The sequence below is a fragment of the Antennarius striatus genome, chromosome 15, assembly GCF_040054535.1.
Source record: "Antennarius striatus isolate MH-2024 chromosome 15, ASM4005453v1, whole genome shotgun sequence".
In the NCBI taxonomy this organism is placed as follows: Eukaryota; Metazoa; Chordata; class Actinopteri; order Lophiiformes; family Antennariidae; genus Antennarius; species Antennarius striatus.
Window position 1 is genome coordinate 15,974,160 of NC_090790.1, and position 22,959 is coordinate 15,997,118.

At 41.8% G+C, this 22,959-nt stretch overlaps 1 protein-coding gene across 2 annotated transcripts; it reads right to left on the reverse strand.

The window, feature by feature from the left end:
• Nucleotides 1–446: 446 nt before the first annotated feature.
• pi4kaa (phosphatidylinositol 4-kinase, catalytic, alpha a) lies at nucleotides 447–22,748 on the reverse strand. 2 transcript variants are annotated; one of them, XM_068335043.1, is made up of 54 exons: nucleotides 22,593–22,748; nucleotides 19,733–19,849; nucleotides 19,537–19,630; nucleotides 19,079–19,167; nucleotides 18,533–18,605; nucleotides 18,190–18,452; nucleotides 18,035–18,101; nucleotides 17,810–17,958; nucleotides 17,663–17,728; nucleotides 17,480–17,576; nucleotides 17,204–17,395; nucleotides 17,024–17,124; nucleotides 16,068–16,197; nucleotides 15,856–15,988; nucleotides 15,679–15,774; nucleotides 15,420–15,603; nucleotides 15,122–15,222; nucleotides 14,875–15,043; nucleotides 14,647–14,697; nucleotides 14,223–14,331; nucleotides 14,014–14,150; nucleotides 13,801–13,934; nucleotides 13,645–13,727; nucleotides 13,496–13,566; nucleotides 13,148–13,272; nucleotides 12,965–13,046; nucleotides 12,787–12,870; nucleotides 12,597–12,686; nucleotides 12,387–12,506; nucleotides 11,416–11,508; nucleotides 10,874–11,030; nucleotides 10,670–10,797; nucleotides 10,432–10,590; nucleotides 10,196–10,347; nucleotides 9,931–10,038; nucleotides 9,642–9,769; nucleotides 8,570–8,725; nucleotides 8,254–8,333; nucleotides 7,798–7,997; nucleotides 7,140–7,227; nucleotides 6,898–7,065; nucleotides 6,453–6,506; nucleotides 6,104–6,224; nucleotides 5,110–5,239; nucleotides 4,959–5,029; nucleotides 4,394–4,466; nucleotides 4,131–4,311; nucleotides 3,940–4,044; nucleotides 3,684–3,809; nucleotides 3,330–3,450; nucleotides 2,803–2,962; nucleotides 2,596–2,685; nucleotides 2,332–2,415; nucleotides 447–1,951 (listed from the first exon to the last, which is right to left on the reverse strand). In XM_068335043.1, the coding sequence occupies exons 1-54, from the start codon at nucleotides 22,689–22,691 to the stop codon at nucleotides 1,900–1,902; spliced, it is 6,291 nt and encodes a 2,096-aa protein (XP_068191144.1). In that variant the 5' UTR covers nucleotides 22,692–22,748; the 3' UTR covers nucleotides 447–1,899. The 2 variants fall into 2 exon arrangements, with proteins under 2 accessions (XP_068191144.1, XP_068191142.1); XM_068335041.1 differs by having other exon boundaries at nucleotides 9,549–9,769.
• Nucleotides 22,749–22,959: the final 211 nt, after the last annotated feature.

Here is a 22,959-nt window from a genome sequence, read left to right on the forward strand (position 1 = left end):
AGCAAGACCAAAATCTAAAAATACTTGCTTTCAAATATTTAGTTAAGAAAAGGTACAAAATTCACACATCAAAATAATATACTTTACGTGATAAAAAGGTCAGGAAGTACTCATTATGACTAAGTACTTGTTCCATAATAATAAATGCATCACCTGAAAATCATTGTTAACTGACTGGTTTATTTGTCAGCAGGATTGTACAAAAATACCGGCTGGTTCTGTGGTAAAAGACTCTTTAGGGATTTGTAAGGCTTATTGGTTTCATTTCCCAGTAAAATTTGAAAGCTGAAATAATTGACATTCTCAAGTATTTAATGTGAAATCTGCTTTGGGACATCTTCTATTGTTTGCTTGCCTTTCTCTATATACAATTTTTTTTAGCTGGCTAAGACGTCTGCCAATGAAAATGCGCGAGCAAGGAGAAGACGAAAACAACAACACGCCAGTCGTCTGACCGACACACATTTAATATGGAAATAAGACATCTTCACACTATAGCAGAATAACAGATGCAAATTTGAACTGAATCAGCAATGATGTCATCACACACACATTATACAGATTACACACTGACCAACAAAGGACAGATGATGAAATTAAACAGACAGTAAAATCAGCTACATTAGAAATGTATGATGGTCTCCTTTTATCATTTGTTAAACAATACTTGTGTTTACTTAAAAGAATTATGTTCATCCCTCAGTTCCATACAGACAGCAGTTGCAACATACAGTAATACATTTCTCACACGAGGACCTGGATGGTGGGAACCACAGCGTCACAACACAAATACAGAATCAACACATCAATATATTGCATAAATTCAGGGTTCTTTGTCAAGTATTACTACAGTTATGTTTCTACCGAGGGTAGGAGAAATGGCTTTTTAGTTATGATCATCATCTGAATCAGTAGGAACATCCAACAGGACCCAGAGGAATGTAAAGAATACGGAACAAAAACAGGTCTGTCTTTATCTGAGACACTGGAGATTGAGGTGTTGGTGTCAGCTGACACAAATCTGGTGTTTAGACTGCAAGAATCTCACATTTTTTAGGTTCTGTTTTTATTTCCACCTTTCTCCAAATTATTTTACAATCCAGCTCGTAAAACACAGTGGGAAAAAAAAAGCAGACAAAAAATGTTTGGGTTGTTCCTGAAGTTTAAAAATACCTAAAAACACACCCAAAACTAAAAAAATGATGAAGAGAAGCAGTTAGCATCAAAGAAGCAGTTAAAATCTTCACATTGAACAAGTTTAATTTTAAACAGCAGAAAAAAATACCTGTAATCCTGGTGTGATTCTACAGTACATCCTCAACAGCATCTATACATGCCTTGTGTTTCTACAGTCTGCTGTTCTAATAACGCTGATTGATTTTTGCATTGATTTGCTATCAAATATCGCCACCTTGTGTTTCATTAAATCAAAACTGGTGCCAGTCGATAAAGATGCAGATTGTTTCATCTCTGCAGGATGATCTCTCTTGATCGTAGGCAAGTGAAGCCGATGGAATACTATAATCTATAAAGTGCATAAGAGTGAATGAACAGCATAGACGCAAAATGACAAATGCTATAAATATGGCTCCTTTTATGGCCATCTTCCTGTGATGTAAGAGTTCAACTGCTGTTTGCTGAGTAACAAATAACGGCATCAAGAAAAAATATTTAAAGGGTGATTGAAATACTTAGTTTTGTAAGAGTTGTACGTTTAAGAACTTCTCTAAAGCTCAATATAAAATCAGATAACTTACAGTATACTGAATAAAAGTGCCATATTGTTGGAGCAGAAAGGTTTACACCCACCGCCGCGTTAAAATCACCGAGACGGCGTTGCATTGCTTGTGTGGAGTCGTGTGTTGGAGGTACGGGCAGAAGGAGGTCAGGCAGGAGCCTTCAGTACGGGATTTGGTTCTGGTAATACTGCAGCATGTCGTATGTTTTGCTCCTGTCAGACACAAAGTTTATGGAAATGAGTTGTGAGAAGGTTCAACAGCAGACCACTAGTTTCATCTCTCATTCATTAGGAGTGTAACACAGAGTGGTTATTAGAATTATGAACAGTTCCTGAATGCACCACACGTAGTTTTAGATTTTTCAGAATTTTCCCCAAGTGGCGTTATAGTTTTCACTATTTTGAGGAAAGAACATCTGGAGTTGAGTCAACACGAGTGATTAAAAGCAAATATTTTTCAACCGGCTTCACAAAAGAGTAAAGACACGGATGTTTATACTGCAGCTTCGGTCACAAATTTGGAATCATCAAACAAGTAAATAAACAACAAAACCGCTGTGTGACATCATCAGATAACCCCGGAGATTTCTTACCTGCTGCTGAGGAAACAGCTTTGGATGATTTTGATCATGAATGCTGCTGCTTCTTTCTCACTCATGTGAGGGTTAAACCGTCCTCTGATTAAAAAGAAAGGAAAGAAAAACCATGCTTAAGTTCCTGACTGCAGTTAACACAGATTTACAACAGATATTTTACTGCAAATCAGGGGCTAAAGACAAGATGCTTAAAGTCTGCAGAGTCATGTTTATAAGACAAACTAGTAAGTAAATATTTATTTGGTTTATAGCTGGACTTACTTGAGGAGCTTAATGGTTTGACCTCTGAAGCAGGGCAGTCCTGTGTCCAGCATGAGGGTCACCAGGGAAACCACAGCATCCATGTAGGGTCTTAATGTTCAGTAGAACAGCAATAAACATGAGTCATGAATATAGTTCAAAGTTTAACTCCACCTTCTCTACCTCTTTCTCCCCTCTAACCCACTGCAGGCCTTTACTTTTTCTTACCGTACAGCCAGGTATCCTCTGACACACATCTCCATGAACCATTTGAAAGGTGTGGCCTCCATCTTGCCCCCCATGATCATCACCATCTCGTCTGTGAGCTTGATGTCTGGCTCCCAGCCCAGGTTTCCGCCGGGAGAGCTCTCGAACATAAAGCCAAAGTCTGGAAAAAACAAGGTAGACATTAAAGAAACTCAGAACAATGGTGTCAGGGAAATGAGAATATTAACCAAGTTAGCATTAAAGGGGCAGTACACAGAAATCACAAGTTGGTGAATATTTCTCCAAAAAGTATTTAAGGAGTATCTAAAACACTGAAGAAGAGCTGAAATGTAATAGCCATTTCAGGTGTTTCGCAGAACGTTTTTTCCAATACAAGGGTCCAGAAATGCTAAGAGATGTGTGGCATCTCTGGCACCCCACGACATCAGTCTAGCATCTCAGCAGTTTTTTCACATCACCTGTTCCTAAGAAGGCCAATAGGTCGAAAGTAAATATGTTGGTGAAACTGGACGGGAGCAGTACCGTACCGATGTGGATGAGATGGCCCTTGCTGTCCAGCATGATGTTTCCGTTGTGTCTGTCCTTTATCTGCAGCAGGAACAGCAGGATGCTGTAGGCGGCCATACTGCGGATGAAGTTATAACGAGCCTGTGGAGAGGAGACCACATCAGCACGAGAGTCAGTCTCTTCTAAAGAGAGTTAAGGGTATCAAAAAGATTAACGCAAAATAGAGCAGCATTGTATTTGATTAAGGAAGGTTTGTGGTAACAAATCTTGGATGAGGATGTTTAGATCATCTCACTGAAACAGATCGCTGTCTTTATGATGGGTTGGTTGTACAAGGTGCAAGAAACAATCAGTAAGAGAAAACGTTGAGATACCTTCTGGAAGGCTAGGGTGGACTCGTCTCCGTACTGATTACGGAAGTAATCGTACATCCCGAAGTCCGTCTGTCTGCCAAGCTGGTCCCTGGACTTGCAGTCTGGGATGCACTCGATCACACCACACTGGGGAAAAGAGATGGGTTCAAAAATACTTGATTATGAAAACAAGATTCTTGATTTTGGAGACTTAATTTGTTACGTTTCAGCCTATTTTCTTATTAATTAAAACACAGACAAGGGCATGAAGTCTTACCCCCGGGGCCGTAGCCACCACTCTGTAGGGGAACACGAACAGATCCAAGCCCACCAGCTGGAAGATATTCTTAAAAAGCCCAATGATCTGCAGAGCGAGCATATCCTGGACAAGCACGGGGGGGGGGGGTGTCACAACACAAATCGAGTCTCCTCCCCAGTAAAGGAGTTCAGAGCATTCGTCACCAGTACCTGTCTGCAGTCATCTCCCACTTTAAAGATGGCCGCCTGCCAGCATATCCTGCGCGACCCATCTGGGTTCTCCTCCCCGTCCTCTAGAGAGTTGGAGGGGCAGCGGAGGCCTTCTCTTTCCAGTTCGCTCACGCCGCAGCGTTTCACCTTAAACTTGGCCAGGTAGGGTGCTTTGGCAGCGCTGTGAGGACAGCAAACATGAGGTGAGCGAGACGTACACACGTACATGTGGTAACACGAGTAAAATGGAAATCCCTTGTTACCTCTGCATGGGAGTTCCAGACTTGTAGTCGATATCCAACACTATGGCCTCAGGGTTACTTGGTAGGTAACAACCTAACAACAAGATGACACACAACAGCAACCACTTTCACAGCTTTAACCCAACAGATCTAGATCCACAACAAATCAGATTTCTAGACTGGAAGATAAAGCTCATAAACCATATGAAGCAACACTAAACCCCATTACCTCACTGGTGGTGCTTCTAGCTCAGAGTGCAGTCAAAGATCACCCATGAATGGATATTTTGATCATATTTTTTGTTCCTCATGTTTGACAACCGTGTCACAAACAGTCTTGTTTTAGAGCAAAACAATCACCAGGACTTTTAAGAGTTTTTGAGTTCTAGTGCATACTTTAAGGCTATGTGGACAAAAAATCTAAATCTATATTTGCTCAGATGTGCTGATTTTTGCACTTTGATCTGAAATGTGTTGTTTCAAAGCGGCTAATTCATGTGTGTCTGACATACTGTGCTAGTGTGATCTCTGGTTGCAGAGAGTGATTTGGGACCTGAATCCAACCGTCTAATTCAACTATTGTTACCTTGCTGGACTTTGATATTGGACAGAGCTTTGAGGCACGCTCGCTTTCTCTCCTCCCCCTTTGGAACCGGCCTGAAAAATGAGAATTTATCAACTTTAAAGAGGCAAAATAAGAATTCTGATGATTAGTTCAGTAACGGTGGGAAACTCACTTGATGATGGCTGACACGTTGGTGATCTTGTTGAAGAAGTCAAACTCTCTCTGGTAGAAGTCTTTGGCTGGACCTGACAGAGAGCCTGTGATCTCCTCCACCATCTGCTCCAGCAGCTCCCCGATGTCGGCTGCAAAAATTAGATTAGTGATTCAGTTTTGGCTGCTTTCATGCCTGAAACTCAGAAAGCCCAAACAATGGTTCAAGCTTTTGTTACAGTGTATACATTTCATCAGGTTAGTTTCGGTTTCAGGTTTTCCAAGCACACTAAAGGTCTTTTCCTGACATAACTCCTAATCTACATGCAATGATTGATTGACAAGATTTCTCAGCCTTTTGATGACTTCCTTGGATTGAATCACAAAAACCTTTTCTCTTCCTTTCCTCTGTTACGCATTTTCAATTCATTTATTAACTCTTTTTTTTATTGTCAGTATCGGTAGCCTGCTGTGACTCCCTGTAATCAATCCTAAAGTGTGAATATCCAGGTAACACTATAATAAGACGATAACAGATTTTTTAAAAACGCAACTTTTTTGTTGCGTTTACGCCTTCCGTCCACACGACAACGAAGATATCCGGAACAAAAACGCAGCTTTTTAAAAACGCTGGCCAAGGTGGATTTTTAAAAAAAAGCTGGGTCTGCGTTGTCGTGTGGACGGTGTATCCCCAGGACTTTTTAAAAACGGTGATGTCTTGCCTGCAACAAAAACCGCTGTGACGTCATATTTATGGACCCGTGTGTTGTGACAACAAAACACTGAGGATTCCTATTGGATAAAATTTGACTCAATACTGCCACTACATGGTTTGGCATGCTTATAGCCGTCTTCGAAGACGGAGATTTAAAAAAAAAACGCTGTCGTCTGGATGCGAATCGTTTTCGATGCGTTTTTAAAAAGTTGCGTTTTTAAAAAAATCCGTCACCGTGTGGATGGGGCCTTAGGCTCGCTCAGATCAATGGAAGCCTAGGGTTAACATGGAGTGTACTCACGATCTTTCTGGTGTCCCTCCTCATCCACAAAAATGTTGGTCTTCATGTTCCAGATGAACTGGTGGGCGAGGAGCTGGGAGGTCTGGGCTGCCCACAGGATGTACTCCCTCACATAACCCATCTGAGCAGGACAGAGTATCAGAGTTCACCACTGCAACTTCATAAATGATGATTAAAAGGTTAAAACAAATGGCTGATGAATCATTCTGCTTATTTTTATGTCCCTCTTGATTGTCTACCAATCGTTTAGCCAAATATTATGAAGGTTTTTATAAAACGAAGAGGTCTTGCTCTTCAGTATTAACAGTAAGATGTAAAGGCCAAAAACTGCAGAGTAAATTCTGTTTACCTTATCGTAACGGAGAGCCTGAACAATCTGAGGAATGTAGAACAAGATGGCATCCTGTGGAGGGAACGAATGAAACACAATGTTCAAAGGACAACCTGTGAAATACTTGAAGGGGTGTCCACAGATATAGAACTTGACAGCTCATCACCACAGTAACCATACACTGCAGGGTGTAGTTTGGATGAAAATGGTACTTAGATTTGGAATTTGATTGAGTGAGTTCAAGAAGATGTTAAAATTGATTATTTTTCTATTTTGTTCAATTAATTCATGAAATAAATTTCTTGCTGACTTAAAAGTAATTTCCCAAAAACACAAGAGGTAATTTCTGAAAATGTGCTGTGAGGAGTGGGGCGACGGTCAGTCAAGCTAAACAGACATGTAGGACTCTCGGCCGTTTAAAAAAAAACAACCTTAATTTGTATTTCTCTACAGTTGTTCTTACTGGAGGAAAGGAGCGCAGCACCTTCACCCCGTACTGAGCAGTGAGAGGATGAGGAGGGTACATGCTGCTGAAGTAGGACAGACCAGTGGGTGGGTCCGCTGGAGCCCAACACAGGATATGGCTCAACTCAGGGGAGTCGGCGTCGATAGTGTGCCACGTCACCAGGAACTACAAGTCAAATAGTGGCACAAATACTTATCTGAAAAAAAAAAAGTGCCAAAGTTCATCAGATGGATTCTCACCTTTACCGCCTCAGGTACATCACTGACGGCTCCAGGGTCCAGCCTCACCAGCCGGGTCACTTCAGCGACAATGGCGTCATTCTTAAACCTTGAAACAAGACAGTCATAAACAAACAAATGAAAATGAAATAAACAAATACATAACAAACACTCCGGAGCACGTGGGGATGTTGATATAGTCACTGCAGAAGTTTAAAGTCTCAAATGCTACTGCCAACAATCTGAGCACACAAACTAATGCTAACACGTTAGCCTCTTGAGAACAAGTCGTGCCAGTTGTTGCAGAATTTTCTCAAGAGTTACACAAATGAACAAAAATGCAAATTATGGTCAAATATGTGCAGGGGTACACTGCGACTAAACTCGTGTTAGCACTCTGATATCATCTGATGGTCAGCTTCGGTATCATTTTTAGCTTCTTGATCTGTCTGAATGCTGACAGGCCTAGTTCAGAGCAATCAATAAGAAATATGCTGACATATGTTAAAATGCTATATATTATGTGTGTCTTTTGGTAGTGAAGAGATGTTAAGAAGCAAGGCAAAGGGAAGGCGCGTCAGCTAGTTAGCACAGTCTACAGTATGTCTAGTCTCTCAGAGCTACTAACAGCTAACATTAGCCGATTAGCCACTGCATGTGACAAAGAGCGAATGACCACCTTGCTGGTAACTGCATAGCCAGGTAGGGTGCGATACCCCAGGCCAGGTTAACATTGTCCTTCCACTGTTTCTCCGTTAAGCTGATGTATTTGGACCTCCAGTTGGAGATACTGGTTTCCACCGACTGCTCTGTGGTGATGGCTAGTTCCTGAGTGGAGAGGGGGTTGTACCACGTTGTCAAGCGTTCGATCTCGCTGGCCTGTAGCAGCAGACCAAGAGAATGCATTAAGAATAGCTGATAATGAGCTATAGTGCAAAAAACCATATACAGTATTTTCCGCATTATAAGGTGCACCTAAAGGTCTTTAATTTTATCAAAAACTGACAGTGCGCCTTATAATCCAGTGCGCTTTACATGTGAAAAAAGTTTTACAATGGGCCATTCGTTGAAGGTGCGGCTTATAGTCCAGTGCGCCTTATGGTGCAGAAAATACTGTAATCATTAGCACCATTACCAGTAAGGCCAGCAACAGCGTCCTGCGCTTCATGTAATATTTGTGAAGCTGCGTCCCTCTGTTACTCTTCTTGGATGTGCCTGGAATGAGAAGAGGTTCATACGGTTACACCGGGTTAGGTTCTCAATCCGTCTTCTCATCTCTTCTCATGGATCATCGTCAGAGACAGACGGGAAGCATTTTCTCTTGGGACAAATATCCCAGCATCCTACTGGCAGGTACCTTGTCATGTCATGTCTTATCTTGTCCCATTTTATCACATTTGTGTCTTAACACATTAAGGCTACTTCCTACACTTTTTAAACGTCATCAGTACCTGATTTCTTGGATGTGGTGGACATGCCACTGGACAGCGGGTAGGTGTTGATCCATCCCTGGCTGCTCTGTTGGGAGCGAGCGCTGGAGTCGATGTTGCTCCGGAGGTCAGCAGCGTTCATCACAGACAGAGTGTTCATGGACGGATCCTGATTATCTGTTCACATACAAACAAGATTTGTACAGCAAAGATACAAGAACTGCTTCTTTTTCGACCAAATGAATTTGTCATCAAGTTTCTACAGCATCCTGAGTCAATATCGTGACAATATGGTTGATGATGGAGGAGTTTCTAAAGTGCGGGATGAGCTGCATTGGTTCGTCTTCTGCTGTTCTGATGGTCATGCATGTGAAAGCAGGGAGATCCAAAAAGATTCACATGTAGGTAGAAATCGCCTCGAACCACTGATACTGGTTCAGATATCAATTTACATGTTAATACGCAGCAAAAAGTTTAGATGTAGATTAATCTGAACCAGGCTCTGCGGTTAGAGGATTTATCCAGCTGAAGCATTGCGGTGTGTATGAGAATGAGACCACGTCTTTTCTCAAGGACATTGGGAATGAGGAGGGAAGGAGTTCCTAGTTTGGAGGAAAAAAAACTTGAATTTGTAGTTTCTTTTTGGAGTTGAGCAAGGAGAGGGGCAGGCGGGTGGGCTGACATGATGAATAATCATGCATCTTGACGCAACTGACAAATTTGCGCTCTTTCTCACAGCTGCGAAACATTAAGTGTTGAAAAACAGATTTCTGAAAAAGAAGGAGGTAAAATTAAGTAAAACAGAGGAGAAAGAAGAAGAAAGTCTGAGAAATCAAATGAATCAAGAAAAAAGAGTTGAAAAAAGCCAAATAAACTAACGATGTGACAATAGTAACCAGGATCAATCAGCAGCTTTGTGAGGACAAACAGCGTCAAATTTGACACGCGTTGAAAACAAACATGCCCCTGCTGCATTTGCAGTCCGTGCTCCACCGCTTACTTAAGACAGATATCGGAGAAGTGCTGGAAACGATAAGCGATCCAAATATCCCGGCAGAGAGCGTGCTCGGGGCTGGGGTAGTACCAAGCTCACCAGGTGGGACCAGGTGGCACGCTGCCAGGTACTTCTTGTCAGACAGGATGCTGGCATAGAAACGGATCATGATGCTGATGTCCTCACGGAGGTTTTTGTCGCCTTGGGTGGGAAACTTTGGAGCCACGCTAGACAGACAGATAATAGAAAGTTTGATTAGAAATGTTCACGACAGCGGTACTATATTAACATTTATTCACACTGGTCACAGACATTTTAACACAGATGTGTGTTGCTCCATTGCATGAAAACTGAGAGCTGCTTTGACCTGCAGAGTGTATGTGGGCACCTGAAGTAATCAAAGGCTGTAGAATAGATCTTCTCACGGAGAACATTCCTTACAGTTGCGTTGGTGAGGACGTCAGAATGGAGCAGCGCCAGACCCAGAGTCAGTAGCCTACAGCACAATGAATAATGGCCGCGATAAAAGCCTTTTTAAAACAGTTTCCTTTACAAAACAGGCTTATTGTGAAGAGTAATCAGACATTAAAGAAATACAGTAGTGAAATCCACATATCAAACATTAGATTCATGCATTGAATAGGTTTATGTACCTAAAACGAGGCCCAATGGCAGCTACGTGGCGGTTGAGGCTACTTTTAGCCCCACCGACGTTGAGAGACAGCGAGCGTTGGAGCAAACTGCCAAAGATCTCCACTTGATCTGCGCTGGAATACTTTGCAATCTCAAACCTCTGGACTAGAAACTAGAGCAAAGGAGGCATATGTTTAAGTGGAAGGTGAGGGAGTCGTTGACAATGCATAAGACAGCGGCATCTTCATCGTCTAACCTCAATCCATAACTGGTGAGGGGTAACGTCTGGAGGGCAGGGGACAGGCTGACTCTCCTCTGATGCAGCCAGAGGATCCGCCTCCACCAAAGCATCCGAGAACAAACCCTTCTTGAGCTCAACGGTCATCTGCCAAGCTCCTGCCATCTCGCGCATGAACTGGTCAAACAGAGAGTAGATTCATCGGTCGAGTACAACAAAAATGCATCGACACGAACAGGAAAACGCGTCTGTGTACCGGTACTTCCACTCCAACGCGCGCCGCCAGCAGCCATTCCCAGCAGGCGATAGCCGTCTCCATCCCATGAGCTGTGAACATCTTTAGAGGAGACCAGCAGAGGTGGTGAAGGAGCTGAGGATCACAGTCTGGAGTCAAGACAGAAAACAGATGTCATGCATTTGGTGTTTGACAGCAAAGACAAACACATAGAAACATGCAAACCTTTGCTGCTGATGAGCAAGGCAGCCAGTTTGAACATGGCCTCAGTGAAGGCCTCAGGCTGTGTAGAGTCTAAAGCTTCTTCCATCTGCCTGATCATCAGCCGGCCCAGATCAGAGTGTCCTCGAACGGCCTGGGCGAAGTGAATCATACCCGATACCTTCCGACAAAAGAGAGACGACATGAACCGGAGGAGTGCAGCATTTTGCTCACATGATCTGAATATATTTAATTCAGCTTGGAGATATTCTCCATGTTTTATAAATATAATTAAAACCTGTTTGTAGCTCAGATGTCATAAGAAGATCACATTTAATGCCTCTAACATCTATAATTCCATTTCTCATGAATCCAAAATGCAGGTAAAATAGTTCCACATCTGGCTTCCTTTAATAGTTTAACTTCTGTTGACCAATCGTGTTTGAGCAGATCTTCTTTACATGCAGGAGCAAAAAAATCAGAATGTGTTGGGAATATATGCGTTGATTTGGTGGATCTTATGGAAGTAGATCTTAAAAAGTAAGAGTAAGATCTGGTGGTTTTACCTCTCCAGCATATCTGTTCCTGAGGTTGAGGGAGGCCATGAAGTTAGAGTAGTCCTTCTTTACACAGGCAGGTCTCTCAGTTAGCTGAGTGGACTGTGGATGAGAACATGTGAATCGAAAATCATTATCATTAAGAAAAAAATTTAAATGCCTGAAAAACAAACAGAATTTTAATTGCTTTTCAATATGATGATCTTTTCAATCTCACACATAGTCAATGTTACTATGGGCTTTATTTACTCATGACAAACATTTACAGAGTTACACTGTTTGTGTGATAGTTGGCAGCTGACATGTGAGACGATATAAACAGGCTGCCTTAGTTGTTGTTTTTTTTTGTCACTCTTGTTTCGATGGGTGTTTCCGTTTACATCCAATGAACCTTAAAATGAATCAACCCCTCTCACTGTTGCCTGCAGTATATCTTATAACATCATAAAGAGAGCTCAAGCAGATACAGACAAGCAATTACGAAGGGGCTCGAGCAAGCTGTATGATAATCCTTGAATTAATATTGAGGTATTTGAAAATCACAAATATTCTAATTTTTAAAAGTTTAGCCTCATAAGTACAGTCAGGGGAAATATTTATATTGACGGAAAAATCATTGTTTCAGTGTTTTATGATGTCATTAAAGTGATTTTGATATTTCATAAGGTGATACTGTACTGTAAAACACAAAAATGATGTGTACAGATAAATTAGTTTTATGTTCGTGTTGTCTTACAGTTTATTGACAACATAATCAATCATAATCCCAGAAAGGCTTTGACAAGTGACAATTTATTGTGCCTTCATAAAGTAACATGAACGTCACAATCCAATCCATATTTGAGCAATATGAATGTGAATTAAGCATCTACAGTCAAAGCAGTGGTGGTGTGCCACAAGGCTCCATTCTTGAGCCACTGTTTATTTCTGACAAGAGCCAACGATCTAACAAGCTTTTATTAAGTCAGTCTGTGAATTACCCCAAGTGTGGTGCTCTGTCTGTTGTAGCCAGCGAAGTGCAGGATGCTTTCTGTGGCCATAGCCAGGCCCGTGTGCTGGGAAAGACCCGACACCCAGTTCTGATGTTTGTTCAGATATTCCTGAAACACACCAAAAAACCAAGTCCAGTGCATAAAGCCATATCAAATGTAATCTTTATTTATAATGGGAATTTTTTTAGGATATATTACCTGGAGGTGTGATTTGGTCACAGATGGTGCCCATTTCATTGCCTCTTTAAGGATCTCTCCACACCGAGCAGCAAAATCCTTCACTATGCTCTGAAAATATACATTTCACATGTTTAAAATGGAGTATTCTCACTGTTTTTTTACAGTCTGATCAGTTTACATTCGGATGATAATGTGAATAAAATATCACCTCTCTGGCTTCATAGGTATCAGGTACAGTGATTCTGTGTGGTGTGTCTGGAATGTCGTAAAAAGGTTGGTCTTTATGAATGTCCTACAATGCAGGGAAAACATACCCAGTGAATACATGGACAGACCAACAAATCAGATGCTGTCCTGGTGAATAAACCACCTTTTCCATCACTTACTGCGCTGAGTGAGAGGGAAAGTGTCTGCAGAATGTCTAACATTGTCCTCAGCACGCGGCCACTCCATAACAAGTGGGGGAAACTGAGGAGAGAGAAAGAAGACTGTTGATGCTGCAGGGTACAAACCATTATTTTAAACATTGAATTCTATCTGAATGATAATGAAAATCAACACAATCTCACGTCTCAGCCAGGCCAGATAAGTATTTGTCGGCCACTCTGCGGATCCTCTTATGGATGTGGTTGAAGTTGACCAACAGGAACTGAGCATGGCGTTCCAGCTCCTCCTCGTGCACTTTCGTTTTTTGCTGAAAATAAAGCATTTATCAATTTAAAGTATTTTAAAGCTATACATTTTTCAAATTATTTTAATTGCTAACAAGCACTGTGAACTGTTGAATCCGAAGTGCCTAAAAAGTGCCTCCCTGTGTGACAACAAACAGCAGTCCAATCTAAATATGCCACGACTTCCTCTTCATCATAAAACAAATTAAATTAAAAATTAAATTAAATTAAATCTGCAGAACCTACTTTTTCAGCCATCATCTGCAGGAAGACTTCAAAAACTTTGTCGCTAACAGCAATCACACACTGCATCATGCCTGAAGAGGACACATTACATATCAGCGGGTAAAACAGACAATTCGTAGCACATGTTCATTCAGGAAAGACAGTTTTACCAGATTTATCCTTCTGTATTGCTCTGTCTTCAAAATATCGAAACATGACCTGAAAGCGGTCAGAATCCAAGGAATGCAGCATTCTAAAGAGAGGGTATAAAATTACTTCATGAATTAGAATCACTAAACAATTCCAATAAAACACACCGTAAATACCTCATGTATTCCAGTCTGTACACAGACAGCAAATACGTGGACATCGCAAAGTCCAGTTTGTTGATGAGTGCGGACACCTCAGGAGGCGGATCCAGCAGGTTGATGATAGTGCTACGCAGGTCATTCAGCTCTGCCTGAAATCCCACAATAAACCATGAACTAAGGCGCACCTTAACGTGTTATCATATGTGTGCTATGTGTGTGCTTTCATACCGCAGTGACAGTGTCATTCTTCAATGCAGAATTGTACTGCAGCTCTGAGCGTAAAGGCTCCCCGCTGGGAAATGTGAGCAACGGTGATTTGGTGGCTATCTCACAAACTCCCTCGTACCATTCCTCTGGCCACAGACCTGAAGATTCAACACGGGAGTTAATGCACCTTGCAGTGAATACTGAAACAAAAAGATAAAACTGAACCAAACCTGAGCCCTCCACAGCAAATCCCATGACGACAGAGTAGAGCCAGAAATCCCTGAAGAGCTTCTGCAGACGTGGTTTTGCTTCCTTAATCGGTGGCAACCTCTTTGTCAGCTATCAGTTGAGGAAATGACAACAGATGATCATTACAGCCCAGCAGATATCAGGACCGGCATTGGGATCAGGATCCAAGGTTTTAAAAAATAATTTTAAAAAATTCCACACATCAAAACATTGCTGCCATGTTTCCACATTTTTATGAATATCTTGAAAAAGACTTACACCAAATCACTCAGACTTAAAAATGCTTGACTTTTATGGAATAATTATAAGTTTGTATGTCATAGACAGCTTTTATCTGCAACCTTGCCATTGAATGGAAATGTAACAGTGTGATGAAAGCTAGAAACAATACTCTGAAAGTCTTACCACAGCAATAACTGGAATCAAGACGCCGAGATTTCCGGCACTGCTCGATGCCTGAGGAGGAAATAACATCTGGATATTGGTATGATTCAAATAAAACCTTCACATAAATTCCTTCTAGAACCATTACCCGAAATACTAATGATATCTGAGTGGTACTCAAAGATGACGAGTTCAGGCGTTGGTATCTGAGAGGAATAAACGTTATCGGACAATCTGTGTGTGTCATACCTTCAAGGCCGGGCCTTTGTCTGAGGCTCTCTCGCTGGCCCTCTTCCCTTCTAATCCCAGTTGAACGAAAAGCTCCAGCAGGTTGACCAGCAGCTCATCCACCATCTGCTCAGCTTGAAGGTTGGCCGCTATGTTCCCCAGAGCATTTATCACCGCCAGGGAACAATGTCTACATCCAGATGAGGGAGCATGATTTACTGGATTCTCATGACAAACGTGAAGTGTGTGTGCTGGAGACGATGCTTACCTGTATCCGTGGTCTTTGTAGTCTTTGGTGGAGTAGACCATGGAGCTGGCTTTGACGCTGATCTGCTGGAAGAGATTCCAAACTTCCTGGTAGATGTATTGCTGGAAAGAAGAAGTTATTTTAGATACGCTGTGAAATAAAAATAAACTGGAAAATCCTGAATCTGTCCTTCTAGCTGGATCTGTCTTAAAGTTTAATTAACAACTTTGTGAACCACACCCCAGGCCTTGAAAATGTTAAATGGAAATCAGTTGACCATATTTTTTAGGAATCATCAAAACAAAAGGTGGAGACTCACGTTGCCCGTGATAACCATGCAACCAAGCTGGTCTATGATGAGAACATCAAGCTGGGAGGGAGGCTGACAGAACTTCTGCTGCAAAATCTGAAGGATGGGTTCCATTACTCTGGGGGTGTCCCGTAAGGCCACAGCAATGTGACCCAGAGCCCTGATGGTGTGGTCGGGGATCAAGTGAGCATCTCTGAATAAGAGAAGAGAACATGTGTTAACACCCTCTCATATTCTCATCATCGGTACATCGTGATGCTCGACTCACTTATCATTTTCCTGATAGATGTAGAGACGGTTGGACAGACTGGCCAGAAAAGCTTCTACAATCACATTATCCATCGTCAGTCCAGCTTTCAGGCACCTGAGGATGGAGAACCTGGATGGTTAAGGCCACACTGATTCAAACGTCTCTGCTGTGCGACTAAGTTAGGGGTGAATTTACCTGCAGATGTTATCGATGGAGATGTCCCGTAGCTGTTCGTACATGGAGGGTTGCTGGCTCTTTTTGGTGGGATGGGTGCTGAGGGTCGACTGGGAATGCTCGTTGGTTACATGGATCTTCACCTCACTACCTCCTTAAATGAAAAGGGCTCGGTGAGAAAACACTTAACTGGAAATAAGACTGTCTGAGACTGACGAGAGCTCTGATGTTACCTGCGGTGCACTGGCTGTGGTACTTGTACAGCTTCACCAAAACAGGAGAAGGCACCACCAAGAAGTCTTTCAGGGACATGGTGACGGAGTGGGCCACCACGGGAAAACGCTCGCACAAACGACCCAAACCCTGAAGACACAAATTAACATCTGTGGTTGCATAAAATAAACAACTTGGGCTTGTTCCATAAAAATTTTTAGAAAACCTTGTAGATTAAAGGCCAAAAAGTAATAATTAATTCAAGCTCATGCAACCAGATTAATTTAGGACAGGGACAGACATCATTATTATTCCAAAGCAGCCAGACAGGTTGAACAGTACGGTTGGGCATTTGGAATCATTGAGAAGTTTTCATTTCGACTCTGTTTATTGGTTACTAAATGTATTTAACTTGCGTTAAAGTTCAATTTCTGTGGTAATATTTTGCAGATGACTATCCGCAGGTCACACTAGTAGTCATTTTACAGCTGGTTATTTAGTAGCAGTGACAGGAATACACGTACTTCATAACCAAAAAAATAATTTTTTTCTCAATAAATATTTCTTCTGTAAAATAAGCATGTGTACATAAAAACTAATATTGAGAACTGTCAACCTCCAGAAACAAAAAGCAGAGCTGAAATAAGAATTGTTGAATTTTAGGGTGTGTTTAATTTTAGCCTATTTAGCTTAGATCACGTGCCTGCTTTAAAGAGCTGCTAGCATGGCTATCATTATTCTCTGTGTAATTATCAGGTCATCATGGTGAAAAGTTTACTCAAAAATAAAGAGCTAAACATACAAACTCTGAACTGAAACACAACCAACAGATCTGTGTTGAGTTTTTAGGTAAGCATCAAATGTTGCTGCACATGAGAACAAAAATGTTCATTCCCTTTGGTCTTCTTGTGGTTCGGAATAGAGAAGATGTCACAAAACAAGAATGGTAACTGAAAACACAAACATTACCAGTTACCTGTAGGCAGCAGATGAGGAGGGGCATGTGAGCGATGATGACTTTACTGGATGTCTTTGACTGCAGCTTCTCTGAAAGTTTGGTGCAAAGGTTCTCGGCTCCTGGGGAATAAACAAAGAGGGAAATGTTGCTGATGTGATTTCTAGGGCTGAAGAGTGTCTGACTGAAATGATATCTCACCCTGCTCTTCAGTCACAGCCCAAACCATGAGGTCCACGCAGGCAGCGTTGGCCTGGCAGCGCAGTTTGAGCGGGCTCAGTTCGCTCTGGAGGTACTCGACGTCGTGGAGGATCCTCTGCAGCTCCGACTGGCTGCTGCTGAACTGCTCCAGCACAAAGTCATGGATCTCCTTCACGAAGTCTGTCTGAAGGTCTGATGGACACACAATGTTTACCATTGTAGACCTTAAGCCTTACTAAATGCGGGAATAATTTGATGGTAGAATGTAAACTGTACCTTTTAAATTATACAGGGTGTCTCTAAGCATTTTAAATATGGCCACATACAGAGGATCACTGAAGGTTTTGTAGTGAAGGTGAAGACCAGAACTTGACTGCCAAAAAAGCAGAAGAAAAGCATCCAAGAATGAGCAGATGTGACAAAATATGAGACAAATATCTGCAGTGATTTAAGTAATACCTGTAGCAGATCTGCCAGGGTGTTGTCCAGAGATTTTAAAAATGTCTCAGCAACAAACTGTTCAACCTGTCCAAGGGAAATAAGTTTCAGTTTCTGGACATCACATTTGCACTTTAAATCAGGTTTTCTTAACATAAAGCTGCTAACCATGTGGAGGAGCTGTCTGAGCATATCCAGAGGGACAAGAAACTCTCCTGAGCTGCTGCCAGTGAAAAGAGGAGAGACAGAGAAGCTGGAGCTGATGGTGGAGAAGTAGTACTCGGGGTCCACTGCGCTGCCATCAGGCAGGTAAGAGCCTGAAAGACATCAGAATTATTTAAAACTCCTTCCTAATTGAGACTGTGAGGTGTCCTAAAAGTCTGAATGCCCCACCTTCAAAGTAGTGTGCAGAGGGGTCAGCAGGAGAGCTGGGAGTCAGACAGGATCGTTCTGGACTGGCCTAAGAACACATAGAAACAGGGACACACATGTGAGAAGACATTTCAAAAGGTTATGCTGATTAACTTTTGTCCTCCGCTCATCTCTACCTGTTGGGATGCTGTGGACAGGGAGGAGGCTTTACGTCTCAGAGTGTCTCCCTGACACACCGTGAGCAAAGAGCTCGGCAGGATGGAGCGGAAGTCGTTGAAGGACCGTCGGTGCACCGCCTCGCTTTCGTCAGCGGTGGACAGGACCGGAGCAACCGGTCGAGGGAACAGCTTGGAGAGCAACGGCTCGTCGGTGTTGCTGTATCGGCCGAATGCACGGGCAACACCCAGCAGGGTGGGTACAGTGTACCTGCACAGGTAATCTGTTCAAGAAAATTTTTATGGAAGGTAGTTAGCAGGTTGAAGCGGATTGGCGAGAAAGAACCAGGATGCTTTTTGGCACCTTTATCCTGAGACTCTGGATTCTTGCAGATATCTTGCAGGACCTGCATGAGATCCATGACCGCCTCCAGGATCTGACAGAGGAGCACATACAGCACGCCTCTCAACAACTGTGTCATTAACTTAAAATGATAACATTTCCATTTGATGTAATAGTTTACTGCTGTAGCACTTATACGTGCATCAGTATTGGTCATACTGACATTACTCTAAGATGTGTACATGTGTAACTAAATGAGATATGCATACCTCAGTGTTTACCTGCTACCTTAAGTTGCCTCATAAACAGAGAGCAGTTGCACAAGTTCTAACTTGTGTTATCCTGTTTGTTTTTCTTTTACTCTACTTATTCCTGGAGTTCAGGATGACAGAGGCGAGACTCTCTTGACCTAGTCGTTCAGCTCAACGGTTCTAGATGTAATTCTAATTAAAGGGGCTGATAACAGCTGATTAATCAGCTACTGGCTTTTTCCTGCTCCCAACTATCACAATTTTATCCGCCTTTGAGAAAGCACAAACAGCCAAAGGCCACAAAAGAGACACACACCTGCCCCCGTAGGGTCTCATCAGACTGGGCCACGTCTGAGAGGAGCGTCACCAGAGAAAAGCTGAAGTTCTCTGCAACAGGAAGGATCTCTGAAAGGACAGGACGGCCCCATTCGTATTTAAGTTACAAAGAAATAAATAAGAAATAAATAAGAAATAAGAAATAAATAAGAAACAGTTACAAAGAAATAAAGCTCTTTGTGAGTTCGCTTTTAAAGCTTCATGCCGTGAAAAAGAGCTGAAGATGCAAATACGTCAGACAAAGAAACCATCTTTACAAGGGAACTGGGAGCCGAGGAACAGTGAGGCAAATGAATCGCTGGAATTTCCAGAAACTCTAGCTCTTTGGTAAGTTGTGTTATTGTCGAGCTGTTGCAGGATGTCACGTATTCCAACGAGGGGGTAATTCAATGGAAAAGTGACATCATAACAACTTAATAATAGAATCACAGGCTTTACCTTTTCCTTTGCGTTCTGAACTTTCCTCAATCCACTGAACTTTAGGAAGTCCTTTGAGCAGCCCGAGAAGGTAGGGGACAATAACATCTTTGTGCTGCAACATAAGCATTCAGTAGCATATTACACAGGGTTATCACTGCTATCCCCGAAACTCAATGTTAGCAGGCATGTAGAGGTAAGCAGGCATGATGCCTACCTGTAGGTTTGACTCTACTAAAAAGATTCCCAGTGCAATAACAGCATCTCTCCTCCTCTCATCCAGCTGGTAGACTCCCCTGAAGTCCACAGGACACATGCATTGTAGTTTCTGGACCTGGTGGAGGACGATAAGTGTTACACATGGACCGCTGCATCCATTAAGATGAGTCCTTTCCTGGATCCATTATCCAAGATGATAGAATGTGATATAAAACAATTGGGGCTACTTTACTATGCACACAGGGACATTTTTCATTGGCTGAGACTTTCTGCATTTGGCGATGTTGGCATTCTGAGTAAAGAAAATGATAGCATAGGATACGTATCTCGATGCCAAAAACGGTAATATAATATAAAAACATGGGGATTTACATTTCGGTCTAATGCCAAAGCTCAACCTACAGAGGTTAGAACCCAACTAAATCCTTTGATGTGGCAGGAAAAATGTGCTTCTAGAAAAGCTTTTAATAAAATAGATGGAGCTGTACCAGCAGGATGCAAGCGGTAATACAAACTGATTTATAATAGGCCAATAAAACACCAGAGAGGCTGATGTGAGTGAGCAAGAGTTTCCCACTCCCACATTCAGATACTGAACTGAAGCAGTCAACAGTCTAGAGCTCAAACAGCTGATCAATAAGGCCATTAGCTGATTGACTGAAAATCAGTTGGCTAAATGATGCCAATCAATCGCAAACATTTTCCGGCCTCATGTGATGGAATGAGAAGATTTGACTCCGTTCTTTGTTGTATTTGACGGTTAACTGGATAAAATAAGACTGTCAAGAAATCTTTTTAGTGTCATAATCAATATTTATAGACTCAGGCAGAGGCTTTCATCGTGGGAGGTAGGCATCCCCCGAAAGCGTGTGATCAGTTCCCAGTGAGGCTCAGCGAATGGAAGTGAAAAAATAAAAATATTTATTAAAGGGAGATCGCAGAGCTGAAATGTGAGCGATGTGGTTCGACAGATGGAACAGTTTGGGGGAATTTTTTGCTCCTATTCTGCTGGAATCAGAATCTTATTGATGCTTTCAGATAAACATTCTCATATGTGATATTGTTAAGCTGCAACACGAGACAATCTAAAGCCTGGTCACAGCTAAGATTTGCTCAAGAGGCGACCGCGGTGGAGTAAAATGTGCAACTACTGCCAGATTTTGTTTTAATACGATCCCAGAAATATTAAAAATTATTTTCTGATCAAATGAAAGGTAACATTTTATCGATAGAAATAGCAGTATTGTCTCATTAGTTATTGATCGCTCTATTTCTATTCTTTTTCTGCATCTTGTGAAGACTCTGCTTCAGATATAGACGTGACACTAAATATAGATATTTCATAATATTTGTTTCCGTTATATTTAATCTTTTATTACCATGCTATAAGGCCATCCAGTTTTCTGAATTTTAAAACCTAACTTTAAGTGAATCTGTGACAGAATAGTTCGGCTGAATAACTGAACAATAAGCTCAGTAAATTATTGCTACCCTTGCTCTTTCAATACAGGACATACTTCCTGTTAGGTCATGGTTAACATTTCCCCTTACTGAATCACAGTGGGTGTTTTGTAAGGTCAAAGCCTGCCTCTTGTTCTTTAGCGTTTCCTTGTGATCTGCCTTAATCTGTGACTACCAATCCCAACCTCCAGAGTCGGTACCACAGTTCCTGCAGTACCAGTAACCATCTCATCAAACATAGAGCTCTTGTACACTACTGACAGCAGCTTTATTTCCGACCTGCAAACAGATTTGTACTGTAATTCATAAAAACAAAACTTCATACTTAATTTATGAACAAAACTTTTCAAGATCTCAGAATATGAGGGGGTTAAAACATGATGCAAGGCACAACTGATGCATTAGTGGTGAAAATCCTCAATCAAATCTGAAAGAAATGAGTGACCAAAAACTTGACTGAACACAAAATGAACCAGGATCAGCCTCAGGGCAGCTGACCATTTTTTTTCTGGCTGGTGAAACAATCTATTCTCATTAACTATTGATTGGCTCTGTCAGACACATCCACACTTTGGCTGCTACTCCAAAACAGTGTCATCATGTCATCAGTTCATGCCTCTGCATCATTAAGGGATCATGTGAGGTAAAGACTTCTCTTGTAGACAACAAATGAAGTAGAAGTATTCAGAGGAATATCAACTCCCTCCAAATGCTGATTATCAACGATTATTGATAATTATCGACTGTGAAGATCTGGATCTGGAAAATGATCTGGACCTGTGTGTATGGTGGTGGGAAATCAAGGGGATGTCTGTGTCTGGGTATTTGGTGCACCCCTTGATTAATCTGCTATACAGTATCTGGGAATGAATCAACTCTTTGGGGTTTATTAGCATAACAGTCATCACAAAATCAGGGGTGACTTCACCGGATGCACAGGTAAAGCTGACATTTCAGTACAACACGATTTTGTGTCAATATTAAATTTATTCCTGTTTTTTGTAAAAGAAGAAATGAAACATTTAAGTTCTATATGCTGGTCTGAATGAATGAATGAATGAATGAATGAATGAATGAATGAATGAATGAATGGGAGACAACATGAGACACCATTAAAAAGCCCTCCAGTCTAGTTCAGGTCTTTGCCGTTAACTTGGAGATTACAGGTTCACGACTAGCTACCGTTAGCTGTTGTTAGCCACTGTTTACAAACGCCCTTGCATCTAAAATGACTGAATTTATAAATTTCTTACATTAACTTCTTGATATTTTGAAGTGTTTTTATTTTTAATTCTTTACATGTCTAGGTATGTATGGACGTGAAGTTAGCGACGGGCCTCGGTGCTGAAGTCTCTGACAGGTGCTAGCTTGTCCGCTAACGCCACGTAAAATGTTACCTTGTCTAACGGCGCCTGCTGGTGAGCCGCCAGGGACCGAGCCAGAGACAAGACGGTGTTGAAGTAAAATCCCCTGGATCCCCCCCCATTTAAAGACATGTTTCCAGAAGGTTTAACACCGCCACAGCACCACGGACATCTTTCATTTGTCCCGAGGAGGACTACAAGTCCGGACTGACAACTACGGCAAGCTAGAGGTCCAAAAGGCGCAATGCAAGGTCAACGCAAAAATATATTACGTAGAATCATGTGCTAAATATATTTCATTCAGAGATTCGTTTATACATTAATGTATTAATTTAATCTAATATAATAATGTATAAACTTTAAATTACACAAGTCATAATGATGAAAAAACAGGACAGGC

Excerpts from the sequence above, each read along its gene's own strand:
- pi4kaa (XM_068335041.1), bottom strand. The coding sequence starts at position 22,691 with ATGTCTTTAAATGGGGGGGGATCCAGGGGATTTTACTTCAACACCGTC. Across the intron at positions 13,728-13,800 it reads TACAGACTGGAATACATGAG|AATGCTGCATTCCTTGGATT; the intron begins GTATTTACGGTG and ends CCCTCTCTTTAG. Across the intron at positions 11,031-11,415 it reads GGAACAGATATGCTGGAGAG|GTATCGGGTATGATTCACTT; the intron begins GTAAAACCACCA and ends TTTTGTCGGAAG.